This window comes from Orbicella faveolata, unplaced genomic scaffold, assembly GCF_042242905.1.
Source record: "Orbicella faveolata isolate gen_17 unplaced genomic scaffold, um_ofav_v1 contig_2, whole genome shotgun sequence".
Lineage (NCBI taxonomy): Eukaryota > Metazoa > Cnidaria > Anthozoa > Scleractinia > Merulinidae > Orbicella > Orbicella faveolata.
The window spans coordinates 21,472,507-21,491,940 of record NW_028301547.1 but is presented as its reverse complement, the minus strand read 5'-3'; the positions used below and the strand labels follow the sequence as shown (position 1 = coordinate 21,491,940).

At 38.5% G+C, this 19,434-nt stretch overlaps 2 protein-coding genes across 4 annotated transcripts; one reads left to right on the top strand and one right to left on the bottom strand.

Annotated features, from left to right (window-relative positions):
- Positions 1-1,249: 1,249 nt before the first annotated feature.
- On the bottom strand, positions 1,250-5,321 carry LOC110065948 (uncharacterized). Its single transcript, XM_020773131.2, has 3 exons — positions 5,119-5,321; positions 3,101-3,205; positions 1,250-2,153 (listed from the first exon to the last, which is right to left on the bottom strand). Exons 1-3 carry the CDS (start codon positions 5,309-5,311, stop codon positions 1,525-1,527), a joined length of 927 nt encoding a protein of 308 aa, XP_020628790.2. The 5' UTR covers positions 5,312-5,321; the 3' UTR covers positions 1,250-1,524.
- Positions 5,322-12,111: 6,790 nt separating this feature from the next.
- Positions 12,112-18,862, top strand: LOC110065969 (uncharacterized). 3 transcript variants are annotated; one of them, XM_020773150.2, is made up of 8 exons: positions 12,112-12,285; positions 13,770-14,096; positions 14,733-14,967; positions 15,560-15,688; positions 15,888-15,968; positions 16,075-16,122; positions 17,054-17,113; positions 17,459-18,862. In XM_020773150.2, exons 1-8 carry the CDS (start codon positions 12,210-12,212, stop codon positions 17,466-17,468), a joined length of 966 nt encoding a protein of 321 aa, XP_020628809.1. In that variant the 5' UTR covers positions 12,112-12,209; the 3' UTR covers positions 17,469-18,862. The 3 variants fall into 3 exon arrangements, with proteins under 3 accessions (XP_020628809.1, XP_020628808.1, XP_089146382.1); XM_020773149.2 differs by having other exon boundaries at positions 16,072-16,122; XM_089290256.1 differs by lacking the exon at positions 17,459-18,862 and having other exon boundaries at positions 16,072-16,122; positions 17,054-17,117.
- Positions 18,863-19,434: the final 572 nt, after the last annotated feature.

Genomic DNA, 19,434 nt, shown 5'->3' with positions numbered 1-19,434 from the left:
TGTCGGGCACGAGCCCATCGATCACCCTAAGAACTGTGCCGGGTGAGCAGGGAGAGTTGAATCGTCTGGGATCCAAAATGAAACGAAGGTCTTGAAGCTAGCGAAGGAAAAGTTTTCTGGTAAGAATAAATTAGAGGAAATTTCAAGGGCACTGTATCGTAGCTGCTTATCACAGGGCTTTGGTTGAGAACTAACTGCTGATCATTTTTGGGAATGATTATCGAGTGGGTTAGTGCAGGAGCCCATGGTTAGTGTTGGAAAGGGGTTCTATATATTAGGAGTAGGGTAAATACATCAATTCGTACTGCGTAACTTGGTTGTTGAAGCTGATTTAGTTTCTAAAGAAACTGTTAGGCTGCGTTCGCGGGCAAGTGAAGCACTTAGCTATCACTATCAACTTGAACTGACGAAGGACTAACGGTTAATCGGCTATATGGTCTTATTTACAAGGTAATCTCTCTAAACCTAATTGAGATTACTCCCAGTTTCGGGAATCCAAGGTAGGTTTAGAAAAAGCCAATCCCGTGAAAAGGATTTTGTCGTGGACAGCTCAATCACGCATTTAATTTTTCATCCGCCACGCAACACAACGCGCATGCTGACATTACCAGCGCGAAAGAACTGAGTACTATCTCTACGTTGCGTTATTGACTCTCGGAAAAATAATGGAATCCGAGATGGTGTATCAAAGTTGATGAACCGAATGACGTATCTGACGTCGTATATGACGTCATGACAAAAACCTCATCTTGTGGAGTAAGCTGACTGCTGTCTTTAAAATTTGAAATGCTTTCGATATTTAACAATTATTCAACGAAGTGGAGGTGAATAGTGGTGGATATTTACCGAGCCACGAAGCGACGAGGTACATATCCATCACTTTCACCGACACTGAGGTGAATCAAACTCCCGAGGTGAATAATTGTTTTACTATATACCACACAAGCTGAATAATTAGCGGACCAAAACGTTATTTTATGTGTGACAAGCGGCCGGAAATTTTAAAATCTCTCGCGCCGGCTGTTCGGAGGTAAATAGTACTAGCTAATCACCTCCGAGGTAACCAATCAGAGCGCGCGAAAGGCACTATTCACGTGTGCGGTATATACTAAATCTTATTACAATGTAAACTCAACGAGGGGTCTCTTTCCAGCCCCTCGTCATGCCTCAGTGGGGGTATAAGTTTGCTTCTATTTACAAGCTGGTCAGGAAAACAAGGCCTGAAATAACAGTTAGTACAGGTCTGCTCTTTTAGATATTTAAAAATGCTCCCTTTAGTTTATTTTACCTATATATATAACCTGACCATCGATCAGGGCCAAACCTCTACCCTTGTTAAATAACTAATATAATTTACACAGTGATATACAACTTTGTAAGACTGTACAGCGGGAGTCTACAATGCTAACAATAACTTTAAAACAGCTGTCTTGTTCTCACTGCATCACATTGCAACTCCATATGAAGAAAAGGCACTCTACAGAAACTTCGCGAACCCATTTCAATTTTCAAGTTGTCTGTTGATCAGTACCAATACATAAGATAACTCCATAAGATCCCAAGTGTTATCAACAAGTTTGCTTGTGTTAACTTTGTCTTTGATGCAGATGCTTTATCAAATTTCTGTGTTTTGATGTTGTTGAGTCCTGTAGAGCTTGATCGTAACATCTCTGTGTTTTGTGTTGGAGGACTCTTAAGAACACCTTGCGACAGATCAACACTGCTTGGCTTTTGATTAAGAACTGGGGATATAGACGCAGTGCTCTGTGTTGGGGTGAGGCTTTGAGACACAGAGGTAACTTGGGATGTCGACACAGTGCTCTGTGTTGGAACAAGGCTTTGAGACACAGAGGTAACTTGGGATGTCGACACAGTGCTCTGTGTTGGGGTGAGGCTTTGAGACACAGAGGTAACTTGGGATGTCGACACAGTGGTCTGCGTTGGAACAAGGCTTTGAGACGCAGAGGTAACTTGGGATGTCGACACAGTGGTCTGCGTTGGAACAAGGCTTTGAGACACAGAGGTAACTTGGGATGTCGACACAGTGCTCTCCGCTGCGATAAGGCTTTGTGACACAACTGCTCTGCTTTGGGTTGCATCGATAAGGTGTGATGATGTCATCGATGTTAACGGTGATGAAGGATGAATAGCTCCTATAGAAGAAACAAATTCATCATATGTATGGAGTTTGAAAGACAAAACCCTTCCTTAATTCACTTTTATACTTCATATTCGTTATAAGGTAATTGGAGGAGCTACTAATGAAGGGAAAAAAAACACATTATTATTATTTGACTGTCGATCGCCGTAAGTGTAACATGGATCGATTGTAAGAAAGGCGCTTTCATGATCAGCTAGGTTTCCCTCGTACAGCTTCGACTGTTAGAACTATCAAGTTTGTCATTTAAGTGGTTGGGTTATGACACCCAGTACCTTCAAAGTTTCATTCCGGATTTGTTATTCGATAAGGGAAAAAAATGTATATCTTACAACATTTTGAAAGGCATGGAACTTTCAAGATGGCAACAACGTCCGAAAATAAAATTGCGTTTGAGTTTCTATTCTTTGACTCTTTCAATCTAAGAAAAAATGAAAACAAGTGCAGTGCACATTGTAAAAGAAACTTCACGTGTTTCTTTGCTTTAATGTGCGACACGTATGTATATATAGGTTAATAATTTTGCAACAAGGATGACTGGAAAAACTGGCCTGTTTTAAAATAGAGTTTTCTTCCCTGTAACACTCCGAGGTATTTACGTTGCTAGTGAACGCCTTTAGTTAAACCTCAAAAGTAGACTTATGAGAGGAGGGCTGGGGCTCTAGTTTAGCAGTTACCATATTACATCATATATACCATAAGATCAGACATTTTGTCACAGATAATTGCGGTTTAAGTTTGCTAGGAAATAGTCTATATAAATTTACCAAAGCTAGGAAAGGACCACAGGGCTAGCGATAAGTTAGCAAGATGGTACAACCTCCTAATAACTCATAAAGGAAGGTGAACAAGGGAAAGGCACTACAAATTAAAGATATTCCGGCTTTTGGTCATTTCTTCAAGACCGCCCTCTGAAGCTTACAATCTCAAGTAATAACTTACCACACTGATTACAGGTCAGCGGACACTGCTGCTTTATGTTGTCGTATTTACAATAACTTGCGTCGTAATCAGAACATTTTGAATTCAGGTCGTTACACACAGGAGCTAAAAAAAGAAAAAAAAAAAAAACCGTCCTCACTGAGACTGTGATCGGAAAGATATAAATGCAAGGAAATTGTGAACTAAAATGGAACATGATCTGTCAGATGAAATCTTGCCGATCAGTCCTTGCAATATTTTGGTCAGACCTTGACGCAGAAGTGTTGAAAAATTGATAAAATAGAGGACGTCTGGGAAGTCCATACACGTCTATGCCCACTTAACTACTCGTGAAAGTCAAGCTCGACTTGCATAACTCGATGTATTAGGCTAATAAACATACACATCAGTATTTAAGGTAAAAATTAACCTTCATATCAGTATGATATCATGGGTAGTAATTATGTAAGAACTATAGAAGTGAAAACGTTAGTTGAAAAAAAAAAAAAAATGATATGACATCTAACTATAATAACATTGTTGACGCCATCATCATTATCAACGTCGTTATCATCATATCATTACATCATAAATTTGTGCCGCGAGGCACAGAAGGTCAGGAAAGAATAATATCGACAAAATGAGCCGCGACAAAGGTAAATAAAGAAAAAAATGGCTTTCTTGTTTAAGAGGTTACTGATAACCAAAGATAAATAATTAATACGTGCTCACAATAGTGATGCACAGATCAAAGCGGCCGGAATGAACACCCGGAATCACGTTTTCGGTATTGATTTTTTGATGAATTTCACGGGAATACAAGCCCGGGGCTTAATTATCGGAATTTTATGGGATGTAAACATGCCGTGGCTTTACAGTAGCGGGAGAACCGATAAAGACGATGACAAAGCCAATCAGCGAGAACGAGACGAAATGATTTTCATCGATCAGCACTATTCAATGAACAAGAAGGCTGACCATTCACGGAGACTGCCTCGCATGACAATTTTCAAATTCTGGCAGCAGTGTTATTTCATGGATTGATTCGCATTGTCTCAGCTTTGTTCTTAATTGACTGGTAAGCGGTTTTTGTATATCACACTGTTTTATCGCCCTCGAAATTGGCATAACTATTCTAACATGATTATACAGTAAACACGAGTTGAACTTTAAAAGAACATTTGAAACAAAAGATTTCTCTTTTGAGGTATTAAATCTATCTTGAAATAACATTCTGCTCTCAAACCATTTGCAACTTAATTGTTTAAAATTCCGGAAATTTAGCTTACAACATTAACAGAAAACGGTTAGGGATTTGGCCGTCTAGGAACCTCGCGAAAAATAAAGGCATTTTGTGTGGAAAGGAGGACCTGTGGGCGGTAGTGCGCAGACGGATCAAAAATTGGCGTCAGGCATGAGGTTGGCGTAAGTTCGATTCCAGCCTGCTCCGAGTACGTTCCAGTAATTGCCAAACTGTAACGGAATGTTCCATTCGTGGCTTTAGCCTGTCCCGGCCAGCAGGGAACAAATGCCGATTTGCCCACGTAAATAGTAAACTATAGTAAACAACTACGTTCTTTCATTGTGGTTTCACATAGCGATCCAAGCCATTTTTTTTTTACACGTTATGCACTGTACTTTGCTTTGTATGGTGAAATAAGCGAATTTTTGCAAGAAATTTCCTCCTTTAGAATACCTCGTCAAGCAAAACCACGATGATGAATCTGTATACAATTGCGTTTTATACGGACGTTTCAGAAAAATGCTATAGTTTACCACTGGCAAATCTTCCAAGGCGGGAAATGTATTACAGTACTGCCTGATAATGTCAAATTAAGCAGCCAAACATAATGTTGACTCTCTCTTGCTTATAGCCTTTATAGCACAGAAGTGTCAAATAGAGAGAGAACAGACAGAGAGAGAGAGAGATCCAAATCAAAAGTCTTATTTAGGAGCTGAATTGAAAGAGCAATTGTTTGATATATGAGAGATGATTATAGATAACTGAATGTGTAATAGATCTACAGATTGTAGTTTACCTGCGCGAGCTTGCTGTTGAATGACGAGTAACGGACAGATGATTGTTGTAAAGACAGCAAACTTGACCAACTCCATGAATCCAATATTGTACCTTTTGGCTCTGTAATGAAACGATCTTCCGTGTAACGACTTGCTTGTTTCCCGCTTTCCGTGAAGACCTATTTGTATAAAACGGTTTGAAGCAAGGGTCATTTATGAGCCGTGATCTACACTATTATATTTCAACAGGTCACAATTACGTTTTAAAATAATTCATAAGCCCACAAAAATTAAGAAGTCTTGACCAAAAGCAATTAGTGATGACGTGTTTAGGACGTGGCTTTTGCGGTTTCCGTCTCGCACGTGCATTAGCAAGACTTTATGACACTTCCGCTGTTTATTAGAAGCAGTTAAACATTTCTCGATACTTCTCGTCTATTTCAAAAAAGGAACAATACATTACCACATTTAGGTAAATGCTTGTTCCCGTGCCGGGATTTGATGCAATTTGGTATGTATAGGAGGAAAAAACAATACACTTTTTGTCTGTATCTTGATATTATAGTATCAAATATTGTGTTATTGTACAGTATCTTTATAACAGAGGTTTACAGGGCGAGGGCTCGATTGGGAAGGAAATGACATAAAACGTCTACTACTGAATACTGTTATCAGTAGCCCAGTGACACTTCGACAGGAACACCCACACAAACGAAAAGAATGCAAAAATGAGGCTACCGCAGACAGAAAGTCGCTACAGGAATCTTCTTAATTGGCTTTCTTCAACAAAAATCCCACAACAATAATACCAATAATAAAAATAAAAGAAACAACACAAGCAGATTGAAACAAAACAAAACATTTAACAAAAGAAAACTTGAAAAAGGACAAAAGAAAAAATCAACAGGAACGTTTTTGTGTTACGGTATTATATTTGCAAAAGCTTCATAAATCATTTATAATCCTGTAAAACATTGACACCATTGTCAGGGTCAGCTTTGACACGGTCGCAGTAATCTATGGAATGCTGTCATTTCAGTCGATTAAAGACTAGAATTTCAAGTGAGATCAATTCTTCGGTAAGTTATGCCCAGTTGCAGGTCTATACTTGGATACACAAATCGGTGTTAATTAATGGGCATACCTCCCCAGCTGTACCACGCTTTGAAAACTTGTCTTTATGTCAGCAATTAAAAACATGATGGATTCCAGCCGCAAGTCTAGAAACAACAGAAGGTGAACGGAGGAGCTGTTGACCTTTCTTGTCTTTGTATGTAACAATCTATAAATGCTTCAAATGACTATGCAATACACTCAGTGGAATTAAGCTACTTACAGACGATAAACTCGAGGTCATATCGATAGCATTTGGACAGATCTTGTTACGATCTACGACACCATTTGATGGGGCTGAAACACGGCAGAAATCGTCAAGAGTCTTCGAGGGGATCCGGCTTTTGCGAATTATGATAATTCATTTAAAATTGATAATACTATTTATTTAAGGACCTCCGTTACTATAAAAAAGCTAGCTACCGAAAGTATTTGGAGACTCTTTTTAAGTGCCTTTGAATATTTGACATTTTCATATGCACCCACTCCACTTTCATACTGCTGAACAGTACGTCATGTTCCAAAAAAGATAAAGTCTACACCAAAGCAAGATCTTCTTACAATAGCTTTCACATAAATAGTCGCCACAAACTCAAACGTTAAACCATTTTACCGCTGGGCATGGAAGTGCTCGAGTGCTCCAACAGCTCACATTTGAAAGGTCAGCGCGGATGGTCACACGCCGAGGGTACTTAACTCATTACAGTCGCTTCTTGCGGTTTAATAACCACTCCCTGTCTTATGAATGGTCACTGTTTCAATTACAGTGGGCTTAAAAGTTAAGAGGTGTAGCCCGGGGGGGGGGGGGTACACCCAGAAAAATTGACTTGGGGTGTGAGGCCCGCTTCCCAAAACCCTTACCCTATTTATGACCAAAATCTGGGATATTCCCTACCCTAGTTATGACCTGATCAAAAATTCAGAACCCTATTTATGACCTGACCCTTAAATCAAAACCCTGTTTCAGACCTGCGTTATAATTAGTTCCCTAGTCCGTACCAATGTTAAATTACTGTTAACATAACTTGTGAAGGGCTTCTGTTGATTTTCTTTTCGATAATAAAAACTTGCTTTTTCTTTAAAAACATACCCATACCAAGGCTAGAATGCAAAAACCATTCCCTATTTATGACCAAAATGGCCAAAATCAGCTAAAATCGATACCCTATATATGACCAAAACGGCTGGAAAACCGTACCCTTTGGGGCCGCACATACCTAAATAGCCCACATAAGGGAGTACCCCCCCCCCCTCCACGGGAGGTGTAGCCGCTCTCGTAAGCTGCCATTCTCTTATTATTGAAGCAGCTGTTATTATTTGCGGGCTAGAGCCATTGTAGCTGTTCTATTGCCATTCCAAAGCTGCTCAAAGGGTTTCAAGCCATTCATGTGAGACGTTACGAGAACTGCTGCCTCGGACCCTAAGAGTTAGAGACATATTAAACTATTAGCTGTCTCGTTTTCTCTCGAAAATCAGGAAGAGGGACAGGATGAGGGTTTTAAGACGAGAAGGGACTTGAACAAGGTCAAGACAAGATACTATTTAAGGATGTGCCACGCTCTTTGCGCGGTCGCATTCATAGGGATAATAATAAACACTCGTCGGATGCTGAGAGAAAATACCGGCTGGTAACAATCTAGAACCATCTTCTTGGCATATTTTGCTCTGGGAGTAAAAGGGAAGTTACTGTGGTCTTCTATTGAATTTACCCAGTGTTTGAATTCTCGCTCTTATAGGCCATTAATTATGAAGCCGGAAATACCACATGCAAACGTTACTACGTTTCATGAGGTTAAACAACAACAACAACAACAACAACAACAAACAAAAAACAAACAAACTAAAATATTTTACATTGTAGTATGTGAATGTTGCACAGATTTCATTGTGAAAATAATTAAGAAAAAAAATGTGGAGCAAAGTAATAAAGGGATACGAGCGCAACAGAAGATATAAAGCCCTTACGTGGCACCCAATAGTGGAAACCCACCAGGTCTTGGCAGACGTTTCATCATACAGAAGAACTGTCTAGAGTAGACATAACCTTATGAATCCTTGTGTATTTGAATTTTATATCCGACTTCCTAACTGAGGTGAAAGGTATGTTGTTAGGAATTTCACTCTCAACAGTTACATGTCTTGCATAACTGAAAGAAACTGAGGAAAAAGCTGAAAAGCAAGGAAAAAGTTTTTTTTTTTAAATTACAGGACGAACATACACATTACTTACAGCACTGATATTATACTTGCATATATATATTTATTATATGGAGAAGAGTGTTTTACTGGGAACTAAACCACTCGTAGATTCCATACGCCACTTCATCCGGGACCCGAGTGGCGTGTTTTCCGTATGTCACCTTTGTGAGTGTCGTATCGTTCAATGACCTCACGATTCCCGCCTTTTGCTTTTGTTGAATTGGTTTCTCCATATAATAAAAAGAACATTACACGTTGGCTCGAAGATATGAATTTTATGTTCTTGCCACTCGAACATAAAATTCATATCTTCTCGCCACCGTGTAATATCCTCTATGTATACTTACACTATACTTACTACTTACATGATACTTGCACTACTTATCGGCTTGCACTCAGGTACTTACAACGCATATATTACGATATAATTACACTAATTAAATTACGGTTGAGCAACTTACAATGCACAGCACTAAAAATAACTTTTTTTTGTACGGAATAGAGTTCAAGTTTCTACTGTTATTGAAAACATCCTACTTATAAAAAAAATATGAGTATTACATATCACTGCTACACATTTAAACTGACCTCCAATAAATATTTATGAATTACTTCTACTATGAAATCAGACATGGAAATCTCCCCATGTGTTCATTTTGTGTTGTATAAATAATACTTGGCAAACAAGAGGGTGAAGTTGAGTTTTCTTTCAGACTGATAGTTCTGCATTTTTTAAATCTATTTTTCTACCATACATTATTTCGATCTGCGAGAAGCATAATGAGGTGGCATTTTCATCGTTGAACCACTTGATAACTTCCGAAAACAATTGTTTAGCGCAAGAGCAGTTTTGGAGAGTGTGGATTATTGAATCGTTCACTCTACATAGCATATCTACATAGGATATCGTCTTCTTTTCCATAAAGGAACAGCTATTTTTTGGTAACTATTATCCCATGCAAAACTTTAATTAAAATAGAATTATCTCAGCTTGCTGTCCTTGCAAATGGATTTCATATCTCCAAAATATGACTCTAAAGGGATCTGGTCTACTCGTAAGTCTCAGGCCCATTTTGTGCTTGCCCTGAGTTGGATTTTGTTCTTGTTGATTAGTAATTTTTCAAAGAATTGTTTTTCATTTTAAGGAGATTTACGCAGCAGGTTTCTGATGAAAGCGGAAAAAATTTTTTGACAGGAAATCTGTTTTTTCTAGAGGGGTTACTTTTGCCCTCTCTATGACATTTTTGAGGATTGCTGAAGTAACTTGAAAATAGGCTAGAAAATTGTACCTTAAAATACATTTCTTTGTAAATTTTATGCACGACATCACGTTACCATCTGTGTCTAGAAGATCTCGGATGAGAAATACTGACTCCTTTGTCGAACCAATTTTTGTAAAAGATAGAGCATCCGTCTAGCAATATGTCTTTGTTATTGAACAAAACAAATTCCTGTGTAAAAATCTTTGTAGGATGTTTTAAGCTTTAGGAAATGCTAAAGGATTTCTTTGTAGAACTGGGGTAAATGGATCCTTACAAGAAACGTTTTATCGTAATTACACCTTAACGAAAAATTTAGTCCACCGAATTTGTCCAGTAGGTACTAGTTGGGAGCCCTCCAGGCGTCCTCGGAATTTTCCTCTTCCGATGTAAGAATAGGCATCCATGCCAGCTTCAATCATTTTGCCATGGTGACTATACTGGGCGCGCGTAAACCTCAATGTCATAGTCGGAAATTGTTACTCAAAGATTTGATTTTTTTTCTTTTTCCAGATAAATTTGAAAATGGCGGAATTAACGGCTTGGATATAGGCTTTCCAATGTTGAGGTTTGAAATCGTGTAGACCAGCTGCGAGATTCCAAGGCTTTTTGCTATAAATTATCTCCAAAGAGTGTTAAATTTCGACAATTTCAAGCGTCAAAGGTACTTTGCATTTTCTACAGTTTTGTCTCAAAATTAAGTTTTTAATTTTGTTTTACATCGTAAGATACATAAGATCCAAGTATTCGAACAGGCTTTTCAGACCACTGGATTCCTAAGGGTTTTTCTTTACAATTCCTCCAAGGTCCAAGTCACAAAGTTTTGGTTTTCGACGGGTTTAGTCTTAAGGCGGACAAGTCACCCAAGTTCAGTCTAGAATACTGATGGCTCCTCTGACGGAATTTGTATTGCTGTTAAGAAGGGTGGTGTCATCTGCAAATTTTTAATTCCCTATGAAAAATATTTATTCCCTGGATTTCCTTTCCTTGTCTAATTTTGCCTGCTAAATGCTCGACTCCCAAGAAAAAGAGATTAGGACACAAAGGGCATCCTTGTCTAATCCCCTTGGTGAGAAGGTGAGAAGTAGTGTTTGCACTATAACCATTATTCAAGACGGAACTCGGAAAATCAGAGTAGAAAGTTGAATTCCAGCGTTGGATGGACTCACTGTAAAAAAAAAAAAAAGCCTGAATAATGTTTTGGATAAATTTCCATTCGATCAATTGTGTTAAAGGCTTTTTGAAAGTCAAGTTGCAGGAGGATACCTGGAATGTTCTGGAGTTTTGTTTGTTCCAAAATGTCGTATGTATCTTCCCTTCCGAGCAAACAAGAAGTGAGAGGACCTTATGTAATCTCCTGGCAAATACTTTGAACATAATTTTGTAATCTAAATTTATTTATGGTATGGGCGCCAGTTATTAAGTGATTCAAGATCAGAATCCTCTTTCGGAACGAGCGTGATCATTCCTTGACGTTGAGAGGACTGGAGTGTTTACAGTCATAGGTACTTCCACCGCTTATGGTGAAACTTCTGCGCTCTGGGTTTGTTAATTACGCGAAACGGATGTTGGTTTTTACCATACTGTCGCGGGGGAGGGACTTTAAATTTTGTGTTAGCGATTCAGAACGACTTCCCTGCTGACATTCCTTTCTCCTCCCCTATCTTCATCTTATAGTACTATTTTTATAACTTGATGAAAGGTGGAAATATTCGATCCTGTTTATGATGGCCTCTGTGAGCATCTGTTACATGGGCTTTCCTGAGCGCCAGTTCAATTTTGAAAGTTTTCCACGACTTGACTTTTTAAGCTCATCGTTCTGTTCTTTCATACTCAGTGACCAAATCAGAGCCATACTCATGTACGTATGCGATTAAACTGATGATATATTTTTTGACGTTTCTTCCGGTTTAATCATATGCAATAATCTACTAAAATCAATGATTAAAGATTGCACGACAAATGGTCACATAGCCTTGTAAAGCATTATGTTAAAAAAACTGAGACAGTCCTCCCTGGTAAGAGAAGAATTGCTACAGTTTTTTTAGCAAATAGTAAACGATATGTTATTTTCGATTTTATAAAGCTAACGCTGTCCACCCATTCTTGTCATGGTTTATTGTTTTCACTTGACCTTTGAAAGGACACGGACTGTAGCTTTATGAAGTCGGTGACAAAAATAAAGTATCGAAACACATTTTAAAGACTTCAACATGCAGTGGCTGATCTGCCAACAGAATCATTGCGTTAATGAGTGTCATGAGTATACCATCAAACTGATACGGTGGATATGTGTAGTTGTCGTCTACGCGAGCACGTAGTTCTTGTCGAGTACTTTGTAGCGTGACTGAAAACAATGTCATTGAAAAAATAAATGTACTTTTCATCATTTTAAAGCACGTGAAAGACCACCCTTTTCGAAGAACAGCCCTATCACAATATTATCAAAAGCAAGTCGACCCTGTGTTGTTACATTCGAAAGTCCGTGAGTGAAGAATTCTTTTCCGAGCCAGAGTTCGTTTGCCTGAGTTGTAACTAAGATGTACGTATGGCGAAAGCTCCTTTTCCTGTTAGCTGCGATACATGAAGCGAGTGGCACATGGGTCAAAGGACCAGGTACTGTGACTCGATTTTTTCATCACCCAATAATCGAAGTGATAAACGCGTCCCTTACAAGACTTTTTTCCTGGTTAAGGAGATTTGGCCAAATTTTCATTTCACTAAAGTTCTAAGCTTTCTTTCTTAGAAAGAAATGATTTCGATAAGGATATAAATGCTCAGTGAAAAACGCAAAGTCGACTAAGAGGAAATTTCAAAGATAAATAGACCAGTTGGGGCGCGTCCATAACGCAAGTGAACTGTGTGAATGTTCTACCTCTAATTAAAAAATTGAAATCTGCATGAGAGAGAAAAGGTTCGTATAGTTTAACGGAAATATTAAAATGTATACAAATCGACTAGGAAACTCTTTGGATATAAATTTCAGATAGCGTTGCGATTTGATGATTTTAATTTTTCGTTCCCGAATGTCCTATAGCTAATTAAACAGCTTAGTATATCGACAGAAACCGGATTCTTAGCGCATAAACCTCTGTTATCGAACTGAATTTTACCGGCTTCACGATCACGCGGCTCACTGATAATTAGCATTCCAGCTAATTTTGATAGCCTTTAAGTTCTAGCTTGAGAGTGATGTAATTATGCCATTCTTTTAGGATAGCGATGTTTAGAAAATAAACCAAACAGGTGGCGAAAACCGGTAAAGTCAACTACTAGAGGAAATACTGTTTCCACATGCTGACCAAATTTGGACGTTCAGTTCTTGGAGTTTCCTGACAAGAGAGCAATAAGTGCAAAAATTATTTACTAAAAATCTACTCATGGCACGGTAACTTTTAGAATACTATCTTAAACAACTCACTTTAGGTCATTTCTCTAAGTGACACCGCGAACATTAAATTCTCAAGCGTTCTCGAGAAAGTTAATGTCCAACCTCGTGAGAATGTTTGAAGTGTGTGTCATGGTGTTTTTAACTAACGCAGAACGTCCTTTTTAGGTGAAATATAGATAACTTCAGGTTCAATTTTCTCTCGCGGGGTCAGCTTGAGAGCTTAAGTCTCCGATAAGTTCTTCTTAACTGTATTCAAAATAATACCATGCCACAAGGTTTTTTGGTAACTTAAGTTTTGCCATCATTGGTCGAATGTTCTGCGGAAATCGGCTTAATCACCCATATAGGTCTCATTCCCAAAGTAATCCCTCTCATGATATTTTTAAGTCACTCCCAGGCTCCGAGATCCTTACAGGACGGTCTAGAAATAGGTAATTCTGGAATGCAGATTTTCCTCACGTGGACAGCCCACTAAGCGGCTTTACACCCACTTTTCCTCTACGATGCACCTAGTACGCAACGCGTGTGGTAACATTATCAGCGGAAGAACTTGGGACCATATCTAAAAATAACTTTAGAGGAATTACTTTGGAAAAGTTTTACATGGTCAGATTAACCATCTTACCCATCTATTATTACAAGTCTCTTGTTTATTGATACCCTTTCTCTCGATTTTGCTAAGCAATTTGGTGGTGTTGTTCATGATTAGGTATCAAGTACTATTTAGCTACATGTGGCAGACAAAACTGTGACTCGGTATGCGGGACATTTGGGTTCCAGTGTGCTAGAACTGGCCAAAGCTTCCCGCCTACCTCCGCCTTATGGATATTCCAGTCTTTGGGAATCTCGTGTAAATCCTTCAATTCAACTGACTATTACACATATCAAGACAGTCCGAACTACGTGGCCGAGTCGCCGGGAAATGAGGACTGGGTCGGCGTATGTCTCGGATTCAAGTCTATACCCAGTACCATCGATTGTCACACGGCCAATAATACTTACGTGCGCAGACTTTGTCCATGTTACGACCCTTCAGGTAAGAGCTTTAAAAAGAACACGACAATGGTTTGCTGTTTGAGGTACTGTTATCTTATCCGGATGGTTGATTTTAACTCGTTTCTCAGAGGCTTTACCTGAGCGCTTTTAGTTCTGTATGGTTCATCCACATCGTGCCTTCATTTCCTTTTTAGGTTATAATACATTTTTCATTAAAACGTAGATTTTTCTCTGACTGGGAGGACTCTCCGGCCGTTTTTGAGATCGTAACCTCAATCATACAGGTGTTTATAGCCTGCTGTTAGAACAAAGCCTTTTGAGTCTAGGTTGTAAATATACGAAATTTAATGTCTTTAGAATTTCCTATATTATATAAACTTAGCGGCGTACGTGAGGTCGAGTTGTTCAAATGTTACTGGCTAGACTTCGAGTTATGCCTGTAAAGGGGTGATTCAACTGGACCACAAATAAAAGGCTTGTTCCTGAGCGAGGTTGTGATCCTCTTAACACGAGGAGATCGATTAGTAACAAGGCACCTCTCTCCATTTCTGATGGGTCTTCAGCTCAGTCACCAGTCGCCAAGCAAAGTCATGATATTCCGTTTGTAATTTAAAAGTGTTGAAGATGAAATGAGTTTCTTTAAATTGTCAATGATTATCATTTCCTTCCTCAAAAGTAACCCAGCAGCCTGTTACAACAAGCCTGAATCTCTCTACTCCCACACAACGCAAAACCACCTCCACCACCACAAGCGCCGCTGCAACCACCGCGGCTTCCACCACCACCAGCACCGGAGAGGACAGGAAGACGGAGAGGACAGCGCTAATAGTTGTTGCCGTTATTGCTGCTGGCTTGGTGATTTGCTTGTTAAGCTTAGCATTTCTACTGATGTGGAAAAGAAGGCAGTTGAGGTTATTTTTTGACATGTGTTCTTTCCTTCAACTATTCCTTTCAAAATCAAAATCGCCTTGGTCTTAGGCTAAATTTGTAGGTTATTAATTATTGTTCTTGAAGACGTCTTGCGTGAACGTCTAAAGTTAATTTACGATAGTTGATTTCCCTAAAAAAAGTTAGTAATAACTTAGCAGGATGCCCTCTAAGGCGTAAACGCTTCCAGAATAGCAAGCAGCCAGCTCGCGCCCTTTTTTCTTATTCTATGTCACTGTTTGAAAGCGCGCTCCCCTTCAAAGTTGCCAGTTCATTAGCTGATGGATTATTAACGATACTCTTGGTAATTAACCAGAATTAATATGCTCGTGCAGCGTTTGCTTTGTCACCCAAATTGCCTATAATATCGTGTAGCAATAGGACATTAGTGACTTGGGGAACATCATAGGTTGATACTGGGATAGAAGATGATGATTTTTTTTTACTGAATATTGAATTTTGCATTGCTCGGGTGAAAAGACGTTACTGCCATTTTAAAAGATACGGTTTTCGGGTTTCTTTTTTGCGATGTGACCATCACTGGATTGATCACGCATTCAACAATTTTGTTTACAGAGGGAGACGAAACAAGAAACAGGACAGCGAGAAGCTTCGTGTCGGATATCATAAGAGCAACAACAAGATGGCTGTGCCAGATATGATAGATGGGTTGACAGTGGTGGCCGACATAGAAGAAGAAAACAGGTGTGATTTGTAATATTAGTCTCCTTATAAGACAGTAACTCTGAGGAAGATCCAGGATAATATAATAAGGTAAAGACCGCCTAACTTGTATGGTGGTGTACCACGCCTACAGCCATAGATAAGAGTAAGAGCACCCGAATTGCATTATGGATGATTAGTGTTAATTAATGGGGTGCTCTAATTTTCTCTGAATTTACAGCTACTGTGACATGAAATTCGCCGGCCGATCACTTCCCAATACCAAGGACACTAAAGTCAATTGTTTGGCGGAAGACGAAAGGTGATAAAGCCTTATCTGCAGCGTACGCGTTATAAAATGATTTTCATTACTATGTTTCAACTGCGCAGATGCTAATTTTGTTCCTTAAACATTTTATTCACAGCAGTTATGAGAACACGTTTGAACAAGTCTCTGAAAACATTCTGTATTCAAGGTAACAGAAAAGTGATTTTTACCTCTAATCTCACCTACATGGTAACATATTCATTTTGGTAACAAGGGTCCGCTTAACTGTATTCTTAATAGCAATCAAATTCACATTTTTAAGTTACTGTGAGTCGGAAAAATGCCTGAGAAGTGAAGACGATTTTGGCCAGATTTTATTTAAATAAAACACATGAGTACGTCAGTTAAAAATCTCAATCTCCTATGGAAATGGTCAACCGATTGTCTCGGGTGAAAAAAGCGTTTAGTAGATCGAACGAAATCATACAGAAGAATTCAACCAAAGAGAAGACCACAAATTGACGTAACAACCATTGAAAAACTAGGCAGTATTTTCTTCCTCGCACAGTCAGTGCAATGCTTGACTCGTAGGACATTTCCACCCCGACCCAAGTCAGGTAGACCTGAATACGTAGGTGAAGATTGATTGAAGTGAGCGGATATTACCAGGCTGACGTTACAGCATTGGAATAAGAAGATCATTTAATCATTGCATAACACATAGATAAGAGGGTCAAGCAGCCATGTGGCCTTTTCAATGTCATTTAAAAATGTCATATTTAGAACAGGACCTCTTTGTATATCACCTGCAGGTGAGAGAACTTCCTGTAATAAATATTATTATTATTATTATTATTATTATTATTGTTATTATTATCATTATTATTATTATCGTCCTCACGTAATGTTTGCTTAGAGTCCTTAGGGCCGAGACCAGACCATGGTCCTGGGGCACTAGGGGATAGCCAGTTTTTAGCTTGATAGCACCCTCCTCAAAATGTGTGCTGTACCTAGCAAGGTTATCTTTTGTAGTTCACTGATGCTTATTATTATTATTGTTATTATTATTATTATTATTATTACTATTATTATTATTATTATTTCGGTTGATATTATTTCTGTTTCATTCCTGATCATAGCGTCCCTGAAGGAACCAATATGGCCTTTGCAGCTGACAACAACATTCCACTTTATGACAGGTAAAAAAGCAATCTCTCTGATGTACCATCCCCTGACAGTAACCCTTTAAATGGTAACAATACATTTTATTTTCATTTTATTTTTTATTCAATGTTTTGAATCTCGCGACAGCAAGACCTTTAACAAGTCCCTATGCGTAACACGGGTTATGTTTATAATGAATGCTACTCTCCGAAGTGTCCTTCTTAAATATATCAAACTCAAGCTTACATTGTACAAGCTGTTGGAATTGAAAGGCAGGCGTGCCCGTTCCTATACATGTTTGAGGATAGCTCTGAAGGTGTGTAGTTGCGCGAGTTTACCTGTGGTCGCTTCATTAATGCCTCAGTTTCTTTTGATTCCAGATTGGCCTAGGTACGTCTGTTGAACTGAACGCAGCTGAAATCTTTGTGCCGACTCTGCTTCGAGGCGAGGGCAGCTTAAGAATGAAGTCGATAACGATAAGACTGAAATTATTTGTATGAAATAGAGCATCAAAGCTTGAGGGGAAATCAAAAATATGATTCAAATCTTTTAGACATCAGTAAAACAACTACATTTAGGTTAAGTGTACTTAATGAACGGAAGATCGGTTTTGATTAATGTAGCTAGCGTAGGTTTTAATGGTAGGTAGGTAGGTAGGTAAGACTTTATTTTACGAGGGTAACATTTGACAGTATTAAAACTGATAACCTAATGGCCCTCAAAAATTAAAATTTTAGAAAAAGAAAGAAATAGTACAATCGTAACAATATTAAAAATAACTAAAATAAAATAATTAAGCCTACATACATCGTAAAATATTTATAAAATGTGATTATTTACAAATTTTAAAAAAATTTACAGGAATAGTTTGCTAAGAATTTGGTGATCTAAAATTATTTTAAAAAGGGAGCGCTTAAAATTTTCTACACTGGTACTCTGTTTGATGTCCACACTTAATTTGTTCCATTATTTTGTGGCTCGCACAGCAAACGCTCGACCCCCTTCAGTAATTCTCTTAAATCGCGGGCACATTAAGTTTATATTACAAAAACGGGTTGATCTATTATGAGTGTCAGAGTTTCTGATAAGTAAATCATTTATATATTCTGGGGTATTGCTATTCAGCCTTTTGTAGGTTAGAGCGCATCGATTTATGTATCATGATTCAGCATAAAAGGGAACCCACTTTAAGGTGTTAAATAAGCCGACAGAAGGTGCTGTTCTTTCGGCATCGAGGATAATTCTAGCCGCACGTTTTTGAAGACGCAGGACTTTTATAAGATTTTCTTTACTGCAAGAAGTCCAAATCGTGCTACCGCAAAGCATTTCACGTTTAATGATCGTAGAGTAGTATATGTCTCGTTGATTGCGTTTCAAATAAGGACTTATGTGACGAAGGAGCCCAATACGTTTCGCCAACTTTTTGCATAACTCCTCAATCTGGCGATTAAATGAAAGATCCTGATCTAACGTTACCCCAAGAAGTTTGAAATCAGTAACATGTTCAATATTCCTTCCATTCAAGTTAATATCTACTGAGGTAGAGGCGACAAGGTTCCGCAAACGTTTGCCTGTTACCAGCATGGACTTCGTTTTCTGAGAGTTAATAAACATAAAAATAAATGTTGTAAAATATAACACTAACTAACTTCTATCACATAGTCTCATGATATCATGATCACTGCACGCTGGATCGGTCCACATGAAAAGGATATCAACTGACTGTGTAGCGTCGATCGTTTCATATAGACAAAAGGTTTAAATAAAGAATTTGATGAAAATAACTTTCAGTTTCACAGATTTACTCTTTCACTCTCAGAGCTTAACCCTTTTCTATTTTTCAGTAACTTTCAGATCCGCATATGATATGCAACAAAATATCCCATGGCTAGCTATCTAGCATTGGTTTCTTGCTGGAATTCGCCTTTTGCAAAAGTAAATTTGAGTTTTTTAATTTAACGGAAGGCTTAAGAACTCTTGCGAGTAAGAAGAAAAATGCTAACTTTACTTCTGGTCAGTTTCCATGGAAACATAGATGAGTTCTCCCAGTGTTGTTAATAGAGCGACCATCTGTAGCCGCCTCTAAATAAATTAAAAATGCCCGTAGTCGAAGAAGATAAACTATTCTTTCCACGGGCTATTTCATCTGTGCGGGCAACAATAAAGGTGGAACTATTTTATACCTGCTCTTTTGACCGACCGTACCAGGAGCTCATTACTGACCGTACCTCTGCGCCGCAAATCACATGTAGTCACATCTGTGCTGATTAAAAACCCAAATTAAATGGGAGCCTTGCTGTCTAAACGCGCTTTCCTGTAAATCGTCAAGATCTCTCATTTCCTGATAAGCTGCAAT

Excerpts from the sequence above, each read along its gene's own strand:
- LOC110065948 (XM_020773131.2), bottom strand. The coding sequence starts at position 5,311 with ATGACCCTTGCTTCAAACCGTTTTATACAAATAGGTCTTCACGGAAAG. Across the intron at positions 3,206-5,118 it reads TCAACAGCAAGCTCGCGCAG|CTCCTGTGTGTAACGACCTG; the intron begins GTAAACTACAAT and ends TTCTTTTTTTAG. Across the intron at positions 2,154-3,100 it reads GCTGACCTGTAATCAGTGTG|GAGCTATTCATCCTTCATCA; the intron begins GTAAGTTATTAC and ends TTTCTTCTATAG.
- LOC110065969 (XM_020773149.2), top strand. The coding sequence starts at position 12,210 with ATGTACGTATGGCGAAAGCTCCTTTTCCTGTTAGCTGCGATACATGAA. Across the intron at positions 14,097-14,732 it reads TCCATGTTACGACCCTTCAG|TAACCCAGCAGCCTGTTACA; the intron begins GTAAGAGCTTTA and ends CTTCCTCAAAAG. Across the intron at positions 15,689-15,887 it reads GACATAGAAGAAGAAAACAG|CTACTGTGACATGAAATTCG; the intron begins GTGTGATTTGTA and ends CTGAATTTACAG.